The sequence below is a fragment of the Oncorhynchus masou genome, chromosome 24 (genome assembly GCF_036934945.1).
Source record: "Oncorhynchus masou masou isolate Uvic2021 chromosome 24, UVic_Omas_1.1, whole genome shotgun sequence".
Lineage (NCBI taxonomy): Eukaryota > Metazoa > Chordata > Actinopteri > Salmoniformes > Salmonidae > Oncorhynchus > Oncorhynchus masou.
This window is the reverse complement of record NC_088235.1, coordinates 42,427,505-42,448,277: the sequence shown is the minus strand read 5'-3', so window position 1 is coordinate 42,448,277 and position 20,773 is coordinate 42,427,505. Positions and strand designations below refer to the sequence as shown.

At 40.3% G+C, this 20,773-nt stretch overlaps 1 protein-coding gene across 8 annotated transcripts in view; it reads right to left on the bottom strand.

Moving 5' to 3' along the window:
- Nucleotides 1–728: 728 nt before the first annotated feature.
- The window catches only part of kcnma1a (potassium large conductance calcium-activated channel, subfamily M, alpha member 1a), a 322,881-nt gene continuing 302,836 nt past the window's right edge, over nt 729–20,773 (bottom strand). For 4 of the 8 annotated variants that reach the window (XM_064933978.1, XM_064933974.1, XM_064933979.1 and 1 more), the window contains 6 exons: nt 19,762–19,892; nt 13,318–13,512; nt 12,673–12,791; nt 8,270–8,494; nt 6,867–6,895; nt 729–5,784 (listed from right to left, as the gene is read on the bottom strand). In XM_064933978.1, the coding sequence (XP_064790050.1) occupies nt 5,633–5,784; nt 6,867–6,895; nt 8,270–8,494; nt 12,673–12,791; nt 13,318–13,512; nt 19,762–19,892 (851 nt within the window). In that variant the 3' untranslated portion in view covers nt 729–5,632. The remainder of the gene's footprint in view (nt 5,785–6,866; nt 6,896–8,269; nt 8,495–12,672; nt 12,792–13,317; nt 13,513–19,761; nt 19,893–20,773) is intronic. The other 4 variants (XM_064933981.1, XM_064933980.1, XM_064933976.1 and 1 more) reach the window with 1 other exon arrangement.

Here is a 20,773-nt window from a genome sequence, read left to right as displayed (position 1 = left end):
ATTGCACACTCCCTCAAAATTTGAGACATCTGTGGCCTTGTGTTGTGTGACAAAACTGCACATTTTAGAGTGGCCTTCTATTGTCCTCAGGACATGGTGCACCTATGAAATAATCATGCTGTTTAAATCAGATTTTTGATGCGCCACACCTGTGAGGTGGATGGATTATCTTGACAAAGGATAAAATGCTCAATAACAGGTATGTAAACCAATTTGTGCACATAATTTGAGAGAATTTGTGCATATGGAAAATGCCTGGGATCTTTCATTTCAGCTCATGAAACATGGAACCAACACTTTACATGTTGCGTTTATATTTTTGTTAAGTGTAAATATATATATTTTTTATGTGTCAATGCATATGACACAGCATCTAGGAAACTGTAGGATCACAGAGGTTTAATATGTTCTAATTATATTATATGTGTAACATTAGGATAGTCTGCTCTTATAGGACATCATCCAGGGCGAGGCTGTGATGGAGAGAACTTGTAATCAACAAGCTGTTTTGTGTGTACGTTTCATGTTAATTGTTGTATGTATATTTGCCCCTTGTCGAATTAAGTATTATTAAACAGAATATTAACACCTTGTGATACTTTAGTATATTGTCATTGACTATGGTCTATTTTCTCCCAATGCTGTACAGTGCTTAAGACTAGCATGCATCACTGTATGGAATATACACATTTTCTAATGCTGGAAGGAAATGCGAGGAGACGTTCCAGTTTTAGAACACAAATACATCCATTTTAATTTGAGAAAATACAAAAAGAAATCATGTACAATTTATGTACAAACTTTTTGTACAAGACAGTATATTTATCAGCAGATTATATTTGACAGAGTCAGGTAGATCAACTCAGCACCATCAAATTCTCCATATATCTATATTCGCTTCGACAAAACTAAGTAGGCTATTTCAAACTCCCGATTCCTGCAATGACCATGTGCCAAAGAATCAGATATGTGACATGTGAGAGCAATGTCCCGAATTCCATCTGAACTGATAGGCAGCCCCCCCCCCCACACACACAAAAAAACGGCATTTTTTTCCCTCCATCAAAATCAACTTCAAAATTGCCAACTGCAATTTCAATGTGTTGTTAAGACTTAAATCCCCCATAGTATTATATATTTTATTACATCTAGTACATTTTCCAGCAAATAAGTTATATCCATCCTTTACAGCAAGAAAATAGATTAACAAAAATATGAAACAATGTGTGAAGTTTCATAGTCCTGACTCTTAAGTTGACTAAAACACAGACAGGTGTTCTCAAGCACATGAAACAGCCTGGCCTGTGCTCTCTGTGCATCCTTCAGTCATTCATACCTTCTACCACACAACAAACATGTTTTAACATATCTCTCTGCAGTCTCCTAACAACAAGTTAGGTACCTTAGGCTACAGACAGTACGACCAACACAGATGTATGATATGTTGAAGGTTGATGAGCAGTGTCCCTGCCCCATGTACCCTTCCCTCCTTTTCAATGCCACTTTTTGCTTTAGTGGGTCTTCAAACAGGCCCTCCTTTAGACCTACAGCACTGCCTGGCACTCTACTGGCATGGAGGCATTGATGGCTTGGATGTTCCCCATGCCAGTATAAGATGCCATACTCGAATACATTTACTTCCCTTTCTGAGAGGAACTAACTCAACCCTTACTCATTCTGAATAAGTGAGTGAGTCTGTGAATGACTGGATGATGCTTGTTCAACAACACTTTTCATGGCACTTCAAAACACTCTAAAACTTTAGAGGCGTACATTGCAAAGACTTCAACATCCAATACAAACGTATGATATGGTATAGAGCAGTACCTTAGATTTGTGGAGTATTTGCGCTGGAAAGAGATAAAGCTTAAAAACCTTAGAATGTAAGAACAGGTTTCAGTCCAGTGTTATGATTTTTTTTCCAGTTTGAGTCAAACCAGTCACACAAATTGTGGGTACACGTATTGAAAAAACAAACAAACATTTAGATAAAATGAAATGGACTATTCTGTAAGTATGTGTCTGCTTTGGGTTGTGATTTGTACCATTTGATTTCTGAGTAAAGTGGTATTTAAGTACTTCTGAATACAAAAAAGAAAACTCTGTAAACAATCAATAAGCAGTAGTGACAGTTTCAAACCATCCATGGATATTACTATGGTAACATAATTGACTAGAGCTGACAAAATGGAATGTAAACCTGATAAGAAAAAAATATTTGAACAAGAACAGTAAAATTAAGTATGTCCTCTCTTTATTGTGATATGCCTTGCTGAATTGGTGCTACCCTATGTCTGCATCTCTGTAATGGTTGATATTACCAGGTCAAATTACACCGGCTCTTTCCAAATTTGTTGTTGCAATGTGGAAAAGGATCTTTAATTTCAAAAGTCTAGTTTTTCTTTTTTTTCATATATGGCAAAATAATAATGTTGTCCTTTGTCAATACTATGTATAATGAATTAAGTAATTGTCAGTATCAAATATCAATTTCTTATTTTTCACGCTAGCAAGTATATTATAAACAACCCAATTATACATAGATTTTTACTCACATATTTTCTGAAAATAATTCTACTTGCTACAAAGTGTGACGACAATGTAATCACAATTCAAAAGTTCACCTCAGGACAATGTCAATGAGCCCACAGTAGAGTTGCAACACACCCAATAGACAGACAGAAAGCTCAGGTCATTTTGCTTCAGAAAGTCATGTGATCTATATAATGGGAGGAATTTACACAACATATTTAGATAAACATTTTTTTTTTTTTGGGGGGGGGGGTCTCGCGGATGACAGGTCTTTAGAAATACATGATCTTTTGTCTATATTATCATGGCTATCTGTTCACTGCAAACAACCTGATGATGGTCTAACAATCTCTCTCTGTCACATAGTTTGAAACATGTCCATGGAGAATGACAGTATACAGCATACACGTAAATACTTCAGTGTATCCCTCCTTAGAAAGAGACCTAATTTAGGTCAATCATTGATAGTGAAGGTCACACAGTTTCCCCCCCAGGAGAGAACAAATGGCTGAACGCCTCAGATCCAGCTTCATGCACCTTTCCGATTGGCTCTGTCTGGGTATTACTTACACCCATTGAAACTCAAGTTTTTTTGCGATTGTTTTATCACATTTCCGTTTGACTCACACATCTGTGTTCGTATTCACTTGTCGATGAAAATGAGCAGTCTTATACACAGCGATAAGGTTTATCAATACAGCTACAGAGATCCTTCAACTAAGCCCATCTACGTTTTAAGGAGCACTCAACAGTTAAAGACAAAAGCTTAAATTTAGGTAATCTCCTAAACAATATTGACTTTTAATAATGACTATACTTTCAGGGATGGTCTTTGTTGCAAAGAGGAGAGAGGATTTATACTGTTCTTCAATGATGCATGTCTAATTATAAGTATTTCAGAATTTATATTCATCATTTTGGTAGGATTATGTTAAAAAAGCAATTCATTTGGGAATAAAAATCTTATATGCAATTAAAGGCCTGGTAATATTAATAATGGATTACTTTCATAAAGCATTATTCTCTAGGTCATGTGTAATAATAAGTAGAAAATTACTATGCTCATATGGATATAAGATAATCATGTTTGTTTATATAAAATAGCTAGGTTTAGTTTTTAGTTGGATCATCTGTGACTCCATACCCTCTCATTTCCAAGGCTGCAGCTCTGTCTGGGTTGCTTTTGGATCAAAACAAAATCTGTCCATTTTGAACACACACTTGAGCCATGACCAGGATAACATGAAGAACACAGGCAGCATTCTCCAGCTTTCTTCATAGTCATCAGCGGCATCGTTTTAAACCAAACTATGATTGAGCCTTTCCCTAACGTACATAGAGTTTAGAGGTGATATGATGGCATCAGGATTGGCAACGGAGAACATCCAAGCTCTTTACTGCCTCTGTTACCAACCCTGTGCCAGGCAGTGGTTCTGGTCAAAGGAGGACCCATTGATGCCCATTTTACGCAACATGTGGCATTGCTTCTCCAAATGTCTCAACAAACAAAAAACATTCAAATTAGATGCTTATTTTGTTCATTCTTAAATCCCAATTTTCGCCATAGATATCATGGCATAGGTTTGGACTTAAAAGCTTTCTCTAAAGTTTTAGGGCACACAGCTAATGTTTATAACAAAAATGTTCAGCTCAATCATAGTTGGTGTATTACCGGTGATGTGACTAAGTATAGAAACGTGTTTATTTAGTTTATTAGTTGATCCGCAACCCCCAGACAGATCTAGTTCCTATTTGTCTTGGATGATTGTAGCCTTGATCCCACATGACGCTCCCCCAGAGGCTGAACCACCATCACAGACACACTGATGGAGAGATGATGATGATACCAATTTGTGCATTTAACTCAGATGTACCACCAATGTTCTTACTGAGGGGACACATCGCTGCCATGTACAGTACACACATTGCATGTACATACCATATGCATCATCTGTCCACACAAGGAACAAGAGAAGGCTGTCTTTTCACCCCATTCATGTTTTCGCCAGGGACGAGACAAGGTTGTCCATTCTCCCCTTTCATGTTTGCACATAAGGGATAGGACAAGGTTGTTCTTTCATCCCTTCTATGTTTTCAGTTTAAGGTGCTCATCTGCGCTCTATTGTTATAGAAAGGATCAGGGACATACCATGCGATGATAGGAGCTTGAAACGCTGTCATAGACATCATTATCATCCATATTCATTGTGATATCACCAGAACAGATGTAAGTACAGCGTAGCTATATACTCTGTCAGCCAGCTTATCCAAGAACTGTCTCTTACTGTACTCTGAGTCTCAAGACACCTGATTTTCAATATGATCCCATTCTACAGGACTGGAATGCATTAATTGATTACTCAACAGTGTGATGACATACAGTAGCATACCCTAAGCAGTGACGTAATGGATCTTTCCAAATTACCACAGTACATCTCTCCAAATGACAAGCAGCTTTTCTTTCATTCAGTGAATCAACAAACCAAAAGGGTGACACTTTCTGTGATGGTAGTTGTTTTGGGACGATATCAATGTTTCATGTCGTCATGTTGCAAAAGAAGGTGGTCAGTTTTTGTGCAAATAGAACAGAAGCAGATAGGGAGTATGAGTGGTGAGCGGTAAACCCCAGCCGGTTTTCTGGGTCTTTTGGAGATGTTATGATATTGTGATGAGAAAACTGCCGCGGCCCTCATCCTCCAACAACCAGTAGTAACCTCAGCTACAGTAGCCATGGAGTGTGGTCACACAAAGATGTGAACTATTGCAAATAATGACAGGAAGTACTTTTTCTTCTCTTTTTCAACTCTTAAAATAATTTTAAAAAGTGCTAGGTGGATGAACAATCCTTATTTGATTGTCATTATGTACATCTCTATGGAAGATTGATAAATAAAACATTGTCCATTGTAGAGCATGGAAGTAACATTAAAGGTATACACATAGGAGGTCCCTTCAAGTTGTGGTGTTTATGTCAAACCCTTGATCTGTAGAATGAGTGAGGACCAATGAATCAACATCATCATCCCCGTTTGTCATCTCCCTTTCTCTCCTTTCGAAAGAGCATCCAGACTTCTCACGAGTCATCAAGTGGGCCTGGTTTTCAGCATTCATCTTCAACTTCTCTGATTGGTGGAATCAGACTGCTAGTGGATTTGTATTGGTTGATTTGGTTGGCCATGTGAGTGCTCATGGGCTTGATCTGAATGTTCCGTGGGTAGGCATTTTCTGGTTCATCTGTAAACCATTTCCTTTCTGCGGAGGGATGGGGCAAAAACCAAATGTTAGTGTTCAATAATCTACATGGTGTCATGTGATATATTACTGTCTCAGTTTAAGTAGCAGTCTTTTATAGCATGTATGACCATCCAATCCAAAACGCCACGAGGGACCATAGGTTTCAGATCAGTTACTTAATTTCCTTCCAGATAAAGTCAGTTCAACTTTGGTGAGTGTGTGCATGTGTGTCTGTGTGAATGTGAGCGTGTGTGGGCATTCAGCTTAGTACTCCGGCTAGTGTGTTACAGAACAAGCATTTGATGTTTTAAACTAAGGTGAAGTAAGATGTCTGTTGTCTAAAACCACCACAGGGTTATGAGTGCACAACTTAATGCCGCATATACCTCTGCAATTTAGACTTCATATTTGTCATGCCTTCTCGTTTCGGGGAGGTGTCAGTTTGAGGTTTCGAGCCTACTCATATCGATACCCGGGCTATGATCTTTAGGTAGCGTCGACAGTTTGTGTTAAGTGTGTTACATCATCCGTGATAGGAAACACCTTGTCTCTGTGGCTCTAGTTGATAGAGTAATACTGAATCTGGATTACAACGTATTTCCAACACTTGGACAACATCAGTCATCTGATCGCATTCAATAGGAAAGAATATGTGCAAACACACAGACCTTTCACACAATGCAATTTGTCTCAAGCTGAAATAAAGCAAACTAAAAAACATGATAAATTATAAGAAAATTATACAAAATAGAGGCTCTGTCTAGAGAAAACTAAGAAAAATCATCATCAGGTGAATTAAGGTGTCAAGGAGGTAAAACAGAAAGATAAGTAGAGGAGAAAGGTTGGACCTCATGCAGTGCAGAGATGGTCCTGGGCATGACAGGGAGAGGGCAGAGGCAGCAGCAGCCATTTTGCTTTCCGTTGTTTGAAAGCAAAACTTAAACTGAGGCGTGATGACTTATCCTTACAGGAAAATAACAAAAACACTACAAAACCTCCCCTTGTCATAACAATCTCCACAGGGACAAAGTTATGATTAGAACCCCACGTTAAGGGTGCTATAGTAATAGTAGGACATGCATAATCGTTAACTTGCATACCTTGGCTCATTCTATTCATCCTTGTTGCACTTCAGAAAGAGAAGTAGGTAATCTAATTAAGTATGGTATTACAATCTACAAGGCAAATAACATGTCTAAAACACAATCACTGATATGACTGGATCTCTTGCTGTACTCTATGTAAGCACTGACACTGTCTGCAATTTATCAAAACAAAATCCTATTTTCTAATACGAGGTCCCATAGCCAAAATATTTTTTTTTACACTTTTGTATGTTTTATGTTATTTCAGTTTACTTACTGAATTGACCCCGACCCTACTTGTCAGATGTTCCCTTATCCCTTTCTACCTTTCTAGATACTGAACAACTACAATTCACTTTCCTAACATGCAATGTTGAAGAGGAAATTAAGGTAAATGCTAAGGAACATTTCAAAGGACACTAAGACATTACAATTGATCTGTTGTATTTAATCTTAAGAATGAACCTAAAACATCTAACACGGTTCAGGGAGTGGTGTTGGCAGCATTGTATATCACCATTATAATCAAATTCTCTGAGTAGCTTTAAAATAATGACTTTTCGCTCAATATAACTTAATGTATATATTGTCTTATTCCATACTATGGAAAATATATCAAAATTAAAAACAGAACTAAAAATAAGCATTTGAGATTGAGAACTAGGAACATGGACATGCGATGGCACAGAACAGACACAATAACCAAACATATGTCCACACAGATGGTCGAATGATGTTTCTCATTCATAGACAACCTGTAAAGTTTTGTCTATTTAAATTGTGTTACGTTAAATCCATAACCATGCCATACTGTTTGTACAAATACCAACATATAAGAAGGCTATGCCAATACGAGTCAAATGATTGTGTTGTATAGAAACTAACCGATCTAGCAAAAAATAGCTGGCATACCGGTCACCGGCTTTGTAGCAAGACAACATATGAGAGGTCTTTCTATGTCAAGGTTCCTCATCTTCTTTCAGTGGTATCTTGAGTTCTTAAATGAATGCTCAAATACAGGTTCAATGAGGTCAGCGGGAAATAAGAAGTGTTTTCTTTTGCTCTACAAATATTATTTGTGAAAATAATGCACATCAACGTTTCCATTAATGAGATCATGGTAGCTATGGAGGCAGGCTGAGAGCAAGGACCACATGCTGATGGTTATAGAGCAAAAATTGCAACAAACATGATGTGGACATTGAGCACAAAATCTCACAAACAAAACACAAACTCCAACAAACACACAGATATGGATAATTGACCCAGTGTCTCACCCACGCGCTCAAACACACTCTGGCCACAACCCTACATAGACAAGTCACCCACACCAAACTTCGATCAGCACCACATACTACTCATGCCCGAGCAAACACAGACTGACATACACACACATAACAAACATCTCATCCACCTACTTCTGTTTGTGGCCGGCCTCCCGGGCCTTGCTGTTGCGGTTCTGCCGGTTGGTGGTGGGGATGGAGTGGACGGACGAGCTCTTTTTGCTAGAGGAATGGGAGGAGTGAGAGCTGTGGGAGAGGCTGGCCCGGGACTGGCCAGCGTTGTGGTCAAACTGCATCAGGCAGAAGATCAGGTCTGTGGGGACCAGCTCAAACTCATACGGAGGGTTGGTGATCACATACCTGTATACAGGACAGGAGTTAGTGGAAGAGAGAACCAAACAATACTGTATAGTCAGTGTCTATTTGCAAAATAGAAAGTTAACAGGGTGGGGTTGAAAACTAATCAGTTACAAGATTTGAAAAAAAAACCCGATTTACTTCAAATCAAAATGCTTCTCTGCCCTGAAGGCAGGGCCAGCCCACCCATTAAGCATGATTAGGCAACCGACCGAGAGTGGCAGATTGAAGATGGCGGCATTTTGCGGGCTAAACTGACCAAGACGCACCTTCAACTAATCCAATTAATCAAACGGCCACCGGACTATTTACATTGACTCCCTCCCCATTTGTTTTGTACACTGCTGCTACTCACTGATTATTATTTATGCATAGTCACTTCACCCCTACCAACATGTACAAATTACCTCCACAAACCTGTCTCCCCGCACATTGACTCGGTACCGATACCCCCTGTATATAGACTCGTTATTGTTACTTTATTGTGTTACTTAAAAAATAAAAAAAACTTTAGTTGGTAAATATTTTCTTAACTCTTCTTGAATTGCACTGTTTGTTAAGAGCTTGTAAGTAAGCATTGTGTGGTAAGGTCTATACTTGTTGTATTCGGTGGATGTGACAAATAAAGTTTGATTTGGATTTGATGCCGTCCCATGATAAGCAGTGCCCACTTTGATAACGACAGGGGCTCAAAATATCTATCTTGTCCATGCCCAGCTCACCTCTCCATGGTTCTGAGACGCAGCACTGTGGCGCTTCCCCAACACTCCATAAAATCATGTAGCCTATACGGTAGAGAGTCTATAGCCTCTGTTGCCTGTTCTGGAGCCTACAGGGTGACCCAATGTATGACAATGTCATGAGACAGACACTTCTTACATCATGTGTATTTGGTAGCATTGTCTTTAAATAGTTTAACTTGGGTCAAACAAGCTTCCCACAATACGTTGGGTGAATTTTGGCCCATTCCTCCTGACAGAGCTGGTGTAACTGAGTCAGGTACAGTGCCTTGCGAAAGTATTCGGCCCCCTTGAACTTTGCGACCTTTTGCCACATTTCAGGCTTCAAACATAAAGATATAAAACTGTATTTTTTTGTGAAGAATCAACAACAAGTGGGACACAATCATGAAGTGGAACGACATTTATTGGATATTTCAAACTTTTTTAACAAATCAAAAACTGAAAAATTGGGCGTGCAAAATTATTCAGCCCCCTTAAGTTAATACTTTGTAGCGCCACCTTTTGCTGCGATTACAGCTGTAAGTCGCTTGGGGTATGTCTCTATCAGTTTTGCACATCGAGAGACTGAAATTTTTCCCCATTCCTCCTTGCAAAACAGCTCGAGCTCAGTGAGGTTGGATGGAGAGCATTTGTGAACAGCAGTTTTCAGTTCTTTCCACAGATTTTCGATTGGATTCAGGTCTGGACTTTGACTTGGCCATTCTAACACCTGGATATGTTAATCTTTGAACCATTCCATTGTAGATTTTGCTTTATGTTTTGGATCATTGTCTTGTTGGAAGACAAATCTCCGTCTCAGTTTCAGGTCTTTTGCAGACTCCATCAGGTTTTCTTCCAGAATGGTCCTGTATTTGGCTCCATCCATCTTCCCATCAATTTTAACCATCTTCCCTGTCCCTGCTGAAGAAAAGCAGGCCCAAACCATGATGCTGCCACCACCATGTTTGACAGTGGGGATGGTGTGGTCAGGGTGATGTCAGCTTTGTTGCTTTTACGCCAAACATAGCGTTTTGCATTGTTGCCAAAAAATTCAATTTTGGTTTCATCTGACCAGAGCACCTTCTTCCACATGTTTGGTGTGTCTCCCAGGTGGCTTGTGGCAAACTTTAAACAACACTTTTTATGGGTATCTTTAAGAAATGGCTTTCTTCTTGCCACTCTTCCATAAAGGCCAGATTTGTGCAATATACGACTGATTGTTGTCCTATGGACAGAGTCTCCCACCTCAGCTGTAGATCTCTGCAGTTCATCCAGAGTGATCATGGGCCTCTTGGCTGCATCTCTGATCAGTCTTCTCCTTGTATGAGCTGAAAGTTTAGAGGGACGGCCAGGTCTTGGTAGTTTTGCAGTGGTCTGGTACTCCTTCCATTTCAATATTATCACTTGCACAGTGCTCCTTGGGATGTTTAAAGCTTGGGAAATCTTTTTGTATCCAAATCCGGCTTTAAACTTCTTCACAACAGTATCTCGGACTTGCCTGGTGTGTTCCTTGTTCTTCGTGATGCTCTCTGCGCTTTTAACGGACCTCTGAGACTATCACAGTGCAGGTGCATTTATACGGAGACTTAATTACACACAGGTGGATTGTATTTATCATCATTAGTCATTTCGGTCAACATTGGATCATTCAGAGATCCTCACTGAACTTCTGGAGAGAGTTTGCTGCACTGAAAGTAAAGGGGCTGAATAATTTTGCACGCCCAATTTTTCAGTTTTTGATTTGTTAAAAAAGTTTGAAATATCCAATAAATGTCGTTCCACTTCATGATTGTGTCCCACGTGTTGTTGATTCTTCACAAAAAAATACAGTTTTATATCTTTATGTTTGAAGCCTGAAATGTGGCAAAAGGTCGCAAAGTTCAAGGGGGCCGAATACTTTCGCAAGGCACTGTATGTAGGCCTCCTTGCTCGCACACACTTTTTAGGTTCTCCCCACACAATTTTTATGGGATTGAGGTCAGGGCTTTGTGATGGCCACTCCAATACCTTGACTTTGTCGTCTTTAAGCCATTTTGCCACAACTTTAGAAGAATGCTTGGGGTCATTGTCCATTTGGAAGACCCATTTGCGACAAAACTTTAATTCCTGACTGATGTCCCCCCTGCAGCAAAGCACCACCACAGCATGATGCTGCCACCCCCGTGCTTCATGGCTGGGATGGTGTTCTTCAGCTTGCAAGCCTCCCTCTTTTTCCTCCAAAACAGTTACATTTTTGTTTCATTAAACCAGAGGACATTTCTCCAAAAACTACAATCTTTGTCCCCATGTGCAGTTGCAACCATAGTCTGGCTTTTTTATGGCGGTTTTAGAGTAGTGGCTTCTTCCTTGCTGAGTTTTACTGTGGATATAGACACTTTTGTACCGGTTTCCTCCAGCATCTTCACAAGGTCCTTTGCTGTTGTTCTGGGATTGATTTGTACTTTTCACACCAAGGTACGTTCATCTCTAGGAGACAGAACGCGTCTCCTTCCTGAGCGGTATGACAGCTGTGTGGTCCCATGATGTTTATACTTGCATACCATTGTTTGTACAGATGAACGTGGTACCTCCAGGCGTTTGGAAATTGCTCCCAAGGATGAACCAGACTTGTGGAGGTCTATAATACTTTGTCTGAGGTCTTGGCTGATTTCTTTTGATTTTCCCATGATGCAAAGAGGCACTGAGTTTGAAGGCAGGCCTTGAAATACATCCACAGGTACACCTCCAATTGACTCAAATGATGTCAATTAGCCTATCAAAAGCTTCTAAAGCCATGACATAATTTTCTGGAATTTTCCAAGCTGTTTAAAGGCACAGTCAACTTAGTGTATGTAAACTTCTGACCCACTGGAATTGTGATACAAACAATTGTTGGAAAAATGAGTTGTGTCATGCACAAAGTAGATGGAGTGTTGTGGGTACAAATACTTAAGTACTTTACTTTACTATTTATATTTTTGCCAACTTTTACTTCACTACATTCCTAAAGAAAAGTATGTAATTTTTACTCCATACATTTTCTGGCTGACTCACTAAACCACAAATGCTTTGTTTTTAAATGATGTCTGAACATTGGAGTGTGGCCCTGATTATCCGTCAATAAAAAAAGAAAAGAAAATTGTGCCACATGGTTTGCTTAATATAAAGAATTTGAAATGGTTTATACTTTTACTTTTGATACTTAAGTACATTTTAGCAATTCCATTTACTTTTGATACTTAAGTATATTTAAAACCAAATACTGTTAAACTTTTACTCAAGTAGTATTTTACTGGGTGACTTTTACGTGAGTCAATTTCTATTAACGTATCTTTACTTTTACTCAAGTAGGACAATTAAGTATTTTTTCCACCACTGACAATCATACAATTGCTGATATTAAAACAGCTAATGTTGTGACACTAACTGCCTTGAGAGGTGAGAGAGATGGATGTTAAAGATACACAGTGACGGTCTCACCGTTTGGTACACTGGCTAGGCGTGGCGAGGTGAGCGTCTCTCAATCTGTATATTCCGAAGCACAACATGTTGTACGTCTTCAACGCTTTACAAAACAAATCTCCATAGCAACCGCCATCCTGGAAAACAACAAATAACAAAAAAACATCATGGTATGTTTTCTAATAAAGTGTAATCATTTATCTAAGTGACAAAATAATTAAAGTCTTTGCAAATGTCAAACTGCACTGCCCTTGATAAGTTCTGCTGAGTGTTTTTGTGGAGATAACAATGTACAGTGTAAAGGACATTTAAATCATGCAGGAAATGACACAGAACAACATCCTTTCACTTTGTGACATGGCCCTTCAGAATATGGCCCCTTCAGAATCTGAAGCACTATTGACAACTGTAAAACATTTAACCCAAGATATATAAACAATACGCTGATAAATGAAAAAGTAAAATAACTCATGGGATATTCTCAGACAGCTGCATTATTCCTTTACACACCAGAACCCTCCCTTCCTCCTCCTTAACAGAGCCCCTCTTGCGTGTTCTCTGTTCTTCACTTTGTATTAAGTGCCGCTAGGAGGCGAGCAGGCAGGATTGGGTGATACTGGGGGGGTGCAAAAATGTGTCCGCTCGGTTTAAACATCGACTTACCCCCAAGTCGGCAAAGGGCCCGTCATAGAGGGCTAGCTGGGCTACACGACACCTGTCTCGGTTGGCCAGTGTCTGTGGCGTGCTGTAGCCCCCTCGCAGGGCGTTCTCTTCGGCCAATAGAGCCTCTAGCTCTGGGGTGGCTCCCCCAGTCACCAGCGTCCGGATCAGGGTGAGGATATTATCGTTGAAGTATGTCTGCGGACATAAGAGGATGTGAGATCCGTAAGTAAGGATACGCCATTAGAGCCACAACGGTAGAGGATATGTGGCAGATGGAGAAGGGGAGAGATGGGGAAGAATGAGGAGGGGTTTGGATGATAGGGAGGGAGGAAGAATGATGAGGAGAAAGGGATGGGAGAGAGGGATTGGGAGGCATGGCGAGGAGTGGGGGGAGGGGATAGGGAGAGATGGGAGAGAAATGAGGAAAGATGAGGAGGGATGAGGAGAGAAAAATTGAGAAATAGGGATGTTTAGAGAGAGACATGGAGTGGACGCGCCCCATGTTATCTAGACCCCGGGCCTGTCTCTTCATACAGGCCAGACAGAGAGGTGAGGAGACAGGGCAGACCAATTACAGAAAAAGGTTTTCTTGTACCCGAACTAGTTTCATTTGACATTCATTCACCAGACTTGCTTACCAAAACAACTTCTACTCAACTTCTCCTCATAGACTGGTTTTGCAGGTTTCACATCAATACCATTACTCCTTTAATAAAATACATTAAAAAGCTGGAGCAAGCATGTTGATAATGCATATTGTTCCAACAGGAATAGAAATACAATAGCAGAATAGAAGCTCTAGTGCTCTATTTTAACAAACCTAACGCAATAGTAAATCTAAGTGCTGGCGGTAGCGCTGTAGGACTGGGAATGTGTTTTCACAGCCGTTATTATGAGCGCAATACCTGCTGGTGGCCCGAAAGGCCTGTCATAGGTGTGACTTGGGCTTGGCCACTAACTGGCCAATCAAGGTGTTCCATTGCTTAATATTGTATGCGTTTGTCTCAAGTTCTGTAGGTTATTGATGGTCTTTGCGTTGTCATCGACTCGTCTGGGGGCAAGGACTATTCTTGTCCGAGTCCATTGTGAATTGATTATACAGTTTATTATATTGCATAGGTTACAGTAACAACTGATCGCAACAGTAAAAAAATAAACATCCAGCGTTTGTTCAATATGTAGACCGGCATTGTAAAATAAGACTTGCCTAGTTAAATATGTGTTAAATAAAATGTCTGGTGTTGACAGTCACTATTGTTGTATTTGGCCTTAACAAGTACAGGCCTTTTGTCATTGCACTTCTCCTCAAATAAAAACTACTAGGCTCCTGTAAAATGTATAGTATGTGTGAGACACATTCTCAATAAGCAAGACATAGCCTAGGCCTACCGCTGATACTGCATTATAGGACTGAATCATTTAAAAACATTTGGAGGAGCGCATGTTTGGAAATTGGAATGGATACAAGCCGAGCACTGCAGGTAGGCTTATCTGAACTGTGAATAATGCAAAAGCACGGCGAGTAGAACATTTAGACACCTTTCATGGATAGGCTACTTCTAATGCATGGCCAGGATAACAAATACATCCGACGCATTATTGTGAAACCAGCTTTCGTTAAAGTAGGGTAAGGCTAGCCTACTGAGGGCTTGGTTTTTAATTAAACTAAATGGAAAACAAGCAATTGTTACAGGAAAATAACTTAAATGTTTTTAAATATGAGTGTCACCGGATAATCTCATCTCTCTTTCCATGATGGGCATATGGACATGTAGCCGACATGGAGGGTTTGTTATGCACATCCAAAATAAGACCAGGAGATGGGGAAAAAATGTAATAGCCTACATAGATAAAAAGGGGATGTCCACTCACTGTTTTGCCGCTGCCAAACGTAATATTTGAATAAAGCTTTGATGATTAAGATTCATTTGAAAGCAGTATCCCCAGCTAGCACAGTGGATCTGGGCCGATTCCGGGTGAGAGTCAGGTTCGGCTGATGTGATGTGGCCTGAGTCTGAGCCGCCTTCAGCAGTATTACTTATGGCTAGGATTGAGCTCGGGACGATTCCGGTGTGAGTTATCTGGCCCAAATGTATTACTTGGGGCTCGGGCCGATTTCGGTGAGAGTTATCTGGCCCAAATGTATTTCTTGGGACTCGGGCAATTGAAGCTACTCTCTGGCAGATGATTACACGGGCTGCTTTATATAATTAATCTTTTATTATTTTTCCAGATTTTCTCATTGTTTCTGTGATCAAAAAATACAATTAACATTAAATTATTTTTTTTAAGAGTCCTGTGCAGTATTTGAGTATTTTGATACTTTGTTGATGGAGCCTACCGAGAGGCGCAGCGGTCTAAGATACTGCATCGCAGTGCAAACTGTGTTGCTAATGATGCTGTTTCGAGACCCGTGCTGGCTGCGACCGGGAAACCCATGAGGCGATGCACAATTGGACCAGCGTCGTCTGAATTAGGACAGGGTTTGGCCGGCCGGGATGTCCTTGTCCCATTGCACTGTAGAGACTGTAGGCTGTGCTTCCCTTGTCAAAATCCATGTCATAACCAACCTCGTTACAGCTAAAACCAGCTATTGGTTGGTCTTAAATGTCCCCAGATATTGCCACCCCTCCCACGCACGCAAGCTCATATAAAACAGGTAAATGACCAATCTGGCGCTATGCTTTAACAGGTCAAAACGAGCGTGTGTTTGACAATTTCACTGGCTTAATGCCAGCCGAAAATAGAGCCCCTAAAGTCCACGCTAGCACTTCATGGAACACAGAGTTACTATTGCACATTTTTTCACAATATTGTTTGGAACATTCATTTAATGACTGATGCCCGCCTGAGGATTCTAGTGATGAAGATACAGTGCCTTGCGAAAGTATTCGGCCTCCTTGAACTTTGCGACCTTTTGCCACATTTCAGGCTTCAAACATAAAGATATAAAACTGTATTTTTTTTGTGAAGAATCAACAACAAGTGGGACACAATCATGAAGTGGAACGACATTTATTGGATATTTCAAACTTTTTTAACAAATCAAAAACTGAAAAATTGGGCATGCAAAATTATTCAGCCCTTTACTTTCAGTGCAGCAAACTCTCTCCAGAAGTTCATTGAGGATCTCTGAATGATCCAATGTTGACCTAAATGACTAATGATGATAAATACAATCCACCTGTGTGTAATCAAGTCTCCGTATAAATGCACCTGCACTGTGATAGTCTCAGCGGTCCGTTAAAAGTGCAGAGAGCATCATGAAGAACAAGGAACACACCAGGCAGGTCCGAGATACTGTTGTGAAGCAGTTTAAAGCCGGATTTGGATACAAAAAGATTTCCCAAGCTTTAAACATCCCAAGGAGCACTGTGCAAGCGATACTATTGAAATGGAAGGAGTATCAGACCACTGCAAATCTACCAAGACCTGGCCGTCCCTCTAAACTTTCAGCTCATACAAAGAGAAGACTGATCAGAGATGCAGCCAAGAGGCCCATGATCACTCTGGATGAACTGCAGAGATCTACAGCTGAGGTGGGAGACTCTGTCCATAGGACAACAATCAGTCGTATATTGCACAAATCTGGCCTTTATGGAAGAGTGGCAAGAAGAAAGCCATTTCTTAAAGATATCCATAAAAAGTGTTGTTTAAAGTTTGCCACAAGCCACCTGGGAGACACACCAAACATGTGGAAGAAGGTGCTCTGGTCAGATGAAACCAAAATTGAACTTTTTGGCAACAATGCAAAACGTTATGTTTGGCGTAAAAAGCAACACAGCTCATCACCCTGAACACACCATACCCACTGTCAAACATGGTGGTGGCAGCATCATGGTTTGGGCCTGCTTTTCTTCAGCAGGGACAGGGAAGATGGTTAAAATTGATGGGAAGATGGATGGAGCCAAATACAGGACCATTTTGGAAGAAAACCTGATGGAGTCTGCAAAAGACCTGAGACTGGGGCGGAGATTTGTCTTCCAACAAGACAATGATCCAAAACAATAAGCAAAATCTACAATGGAATGGTTCAAAAATAAACATATCCAGGTGTTAGAATGGCCAAGTCAAAGTCCAGACCTGAATCCAATCGAGAATCTGTGGAAAGAACTGAAAACTGCTGTTCACAAATGCTCTCCATCCAACCTCACTGAGCTCGAGCTGTTTTGCAAGGAGGAATGGTAAAAAATTTCAGTCTCTCGATGTGCAAAACTGATAGAGACATACCCCAAGCGGCTTACAGCTGTAATCGCAGCAAAAGGTGGCGCTACAAAGTATAAACTTAAGGGGGCTGAATAATTTTGCACGCCCAATTTTTCAGTTTTTGATTTGTTAAAAAAGTTTGAAATATCCAATAAATGTCGTTCCACTTCATGATTGTGTCCCACTTGTTGTTGATTCTTCACAAAAAAATAGAGTTTTATATCTTTATGTTTGAAGCCTGAAATGTGGCAAAAGGTCGCAAAGTTCAAGGGGGCCGAATACTTTCGCAAGGCACTGTATATAATTATAAGAAGATATATAATTATAAGAAGATATATAATTATAAGTGCATTAGAGTGGCTTGGAAATACAATTACATTTCTAAAGGAGGCAAATCATTTCTGGAAAACCTTTTGTCATCATTTTGATGTCGCCAGAATGACTTCAGATGCAGTATAATGTTAGCTAGCTAGCATAGATTGAGTCGAGACCATTTTATTTGATTTTATATACACATTTTACTAGCTAATGACAACATTGCCATCTGTCTAAAGTACATTTTACGACATGATAATGATAGCAAACTTTTTTCCTACTAAATATTTGTCTACGTCATTGTATTTCCAAGCTGCTATAGTGCAATTTCAGCGAAATAGTCATTAGCCGCTGTTAAAAAAAGGGTTTATCACAACTTTTGGGCACCACTATGGCAGAGGGCGGCTTGATAACGTTAATAACAATGGTACTTTGCAGGGCAGTTGGTAGAGCATGGCACTTGTAACACCAAGGTAGTGGGTTCGATTTCCGAGACCACTCATAAGTAAAAACGTATATGACTGTAAGTCACACCCTGAGTGGCAGCTCTTCTCCCCAGGCCCCTGACAGCTCTGTGGAGAGCCATGATGGATGAGCGCTGTCTATTAGCCACCCTCACCTCTGACCACAGCCAGTGTGTGTGTGAGGGCTACTCAGCTCTCCTCTAACCTCACTCATGATGTGACAAGCTGGAATTAAGCCATCACAGCACCAAAGGGGAGTAGCGATGGTCGGAATGAAGTCACAAGATAGTACTTCATCCGTATCTTGTCTTCAGGAAAAGGGCTGACATTGTTGGAAGTGTTTTGAAGGCACACCTTGTGTGTCATATGTGCCATTAGAGGGAACCTCAGCACATTATTACAAGGCACACCTGTAAAATGCATTCCAGGTGCACTACCTCATAAAGCTGGTTGAGAGAATGCCAAGAGTGTGAAAAGCTGTCATCAAGGCAACAGGTGGCTACTTTGAAGAATCTCAAATATAAAATATATTTTGATTTGTGTAACACGTTTTTGGTTTCTACATGATTCCATATGTGTTATTTCATAGTTTTGATGTCTTCACTATTATTCTACAATGTAGAAAATAGTAAAATAAAGAAAAATCCTTGAATGAGTAGGTGTGTCCAAACTTTTGACGGGTACTGTACCTTGTTAAAAGATCTAATAAGCCCCTTGAAAGTTCATTTCGTGACACTTTATATGAGGAGTGGTGGCAACAACTTCCCTTTTGATGTCAGTGGAGCTGGCAGCGCTGTCTGATCAATGTGGCATTTCATTTACCAACTTCTGCCTACTCCGTATTGCTACCGCGCTGAGCAGATCTTACCACATCCTTTAAGTTTACCCTTTTATTCTGTGTGTGTGTGTGTGTGTGTGTGTGTGTGTGTGTGTGTGTGTGTGTGTGTGTGTGTGTGTGTGTGTGTGTGTGTGTGTGTGTGTGTGTGTGTGTGTGTGTGTGTGTGTGTGTACGCCTGCGTGCGTGTAACCAGCATTAGAGACAGCAGACATGGGTGCAGGTGAGTAGACATTACCAAGTATACACTACTGAGTTTACAGTCCTTAGTATACAGTACTTAGTTAAGTATGCACGTCTTATAGTAAACCCACTATATGTGTATTGTCCTGTGGCTGCTGTCATCTTGTATGAAAGACTCAGAATCACTTCAAGCCCTTGAATGCTGCATGTTGCAGCCTATCTAAATAAAATATGAATTCAAATATGGATTAAATATATATTTAAATATCGATAAAATATAGACTTCAATTTTACAAAAAGGTCTCCTGGCGACTACTACCCGGTACATGAGAGACATTTAGTATGATGTTGGATTAAATAAAGGAGAAATAGGAGAAATTATCTAGTGCATACTAAGAACTGTGTAAACTGAGTAGCGTGTACTTAGTATTGTCTACTCACTGCACTCATGAGAGAGTCCAGCACGCTGACAGCGAAGGCAGTTCCGCAGGCGAAGGGCTGTGTCAGGTACAGCTCTGTGTCCGGGTCATCATCATCATCTTGGTCCAGGAACTGAACGTTGGAGTCGTTCACTGAGAGAGGGGAGACCCAAAACACAGTCAGAGAGAGAGAGAGGGCAAGGAGGACACAGCACAGCATGCCAAACACACACCCACACACACACCTGAGGACCAGAGAAGTAGAGAATCGCTGGGTGACTTAGCTAGGGCACTTTTGTGTCGGTGAACTGTGAAGCGTTGTTCGATTTTAGAGTGTTTTTGTGACCCATTGAGTCAATATAAACCAATATTCCTAGTTGGAATCCTGTGTTAATGTTCCTAGTCAACACCCAGTCTTAGGCCCTGACCGGAACAGAATCATTCACTATATTAGAGGAAGACACTTAGAGATCCTTCTATGACTCAAGGGCATATATTCTCACAGGTCTCAGGTCTGGAGGTATAGAATAGATAGTGGTGTTTGAACCAAAGCGTTATGGATTTGCATTCATGGTAGATGCACAGTACATTCCGTCATGAACGAACCATTTCTGTAATTGCATTCAGGACATGGATTTTACCAAGTTGTGCGAAACACCTCAATCCAACATAGTGTTTTTTTATATTCAAGATGATATTGTTCAGGTGAGAAGATCATGCACGTAATGTAACATGCATTTTAAAGCTTTATTGATATCTCAGATAAGAAAATGTGTGGTCACATCGTCACCTATTGAGATATTGAGGTAATTACCTTTTCCTGGAAGTCAAATTATTATTTAAAACAACAATAATAACATCGAGCTGTGTGGTAAATTCACATAGCCACAGCCTGCTTTTAAAGATCGAAGTAATACGACATTCTGAAATTGTTAATGATGAAAAAAGTTCAAATCATAACATGGCCAGGGTAGAACAATCACTTTCTATACTGTGTAGAATATTGCTAACCAGAGGAAATGAACACAAGATGA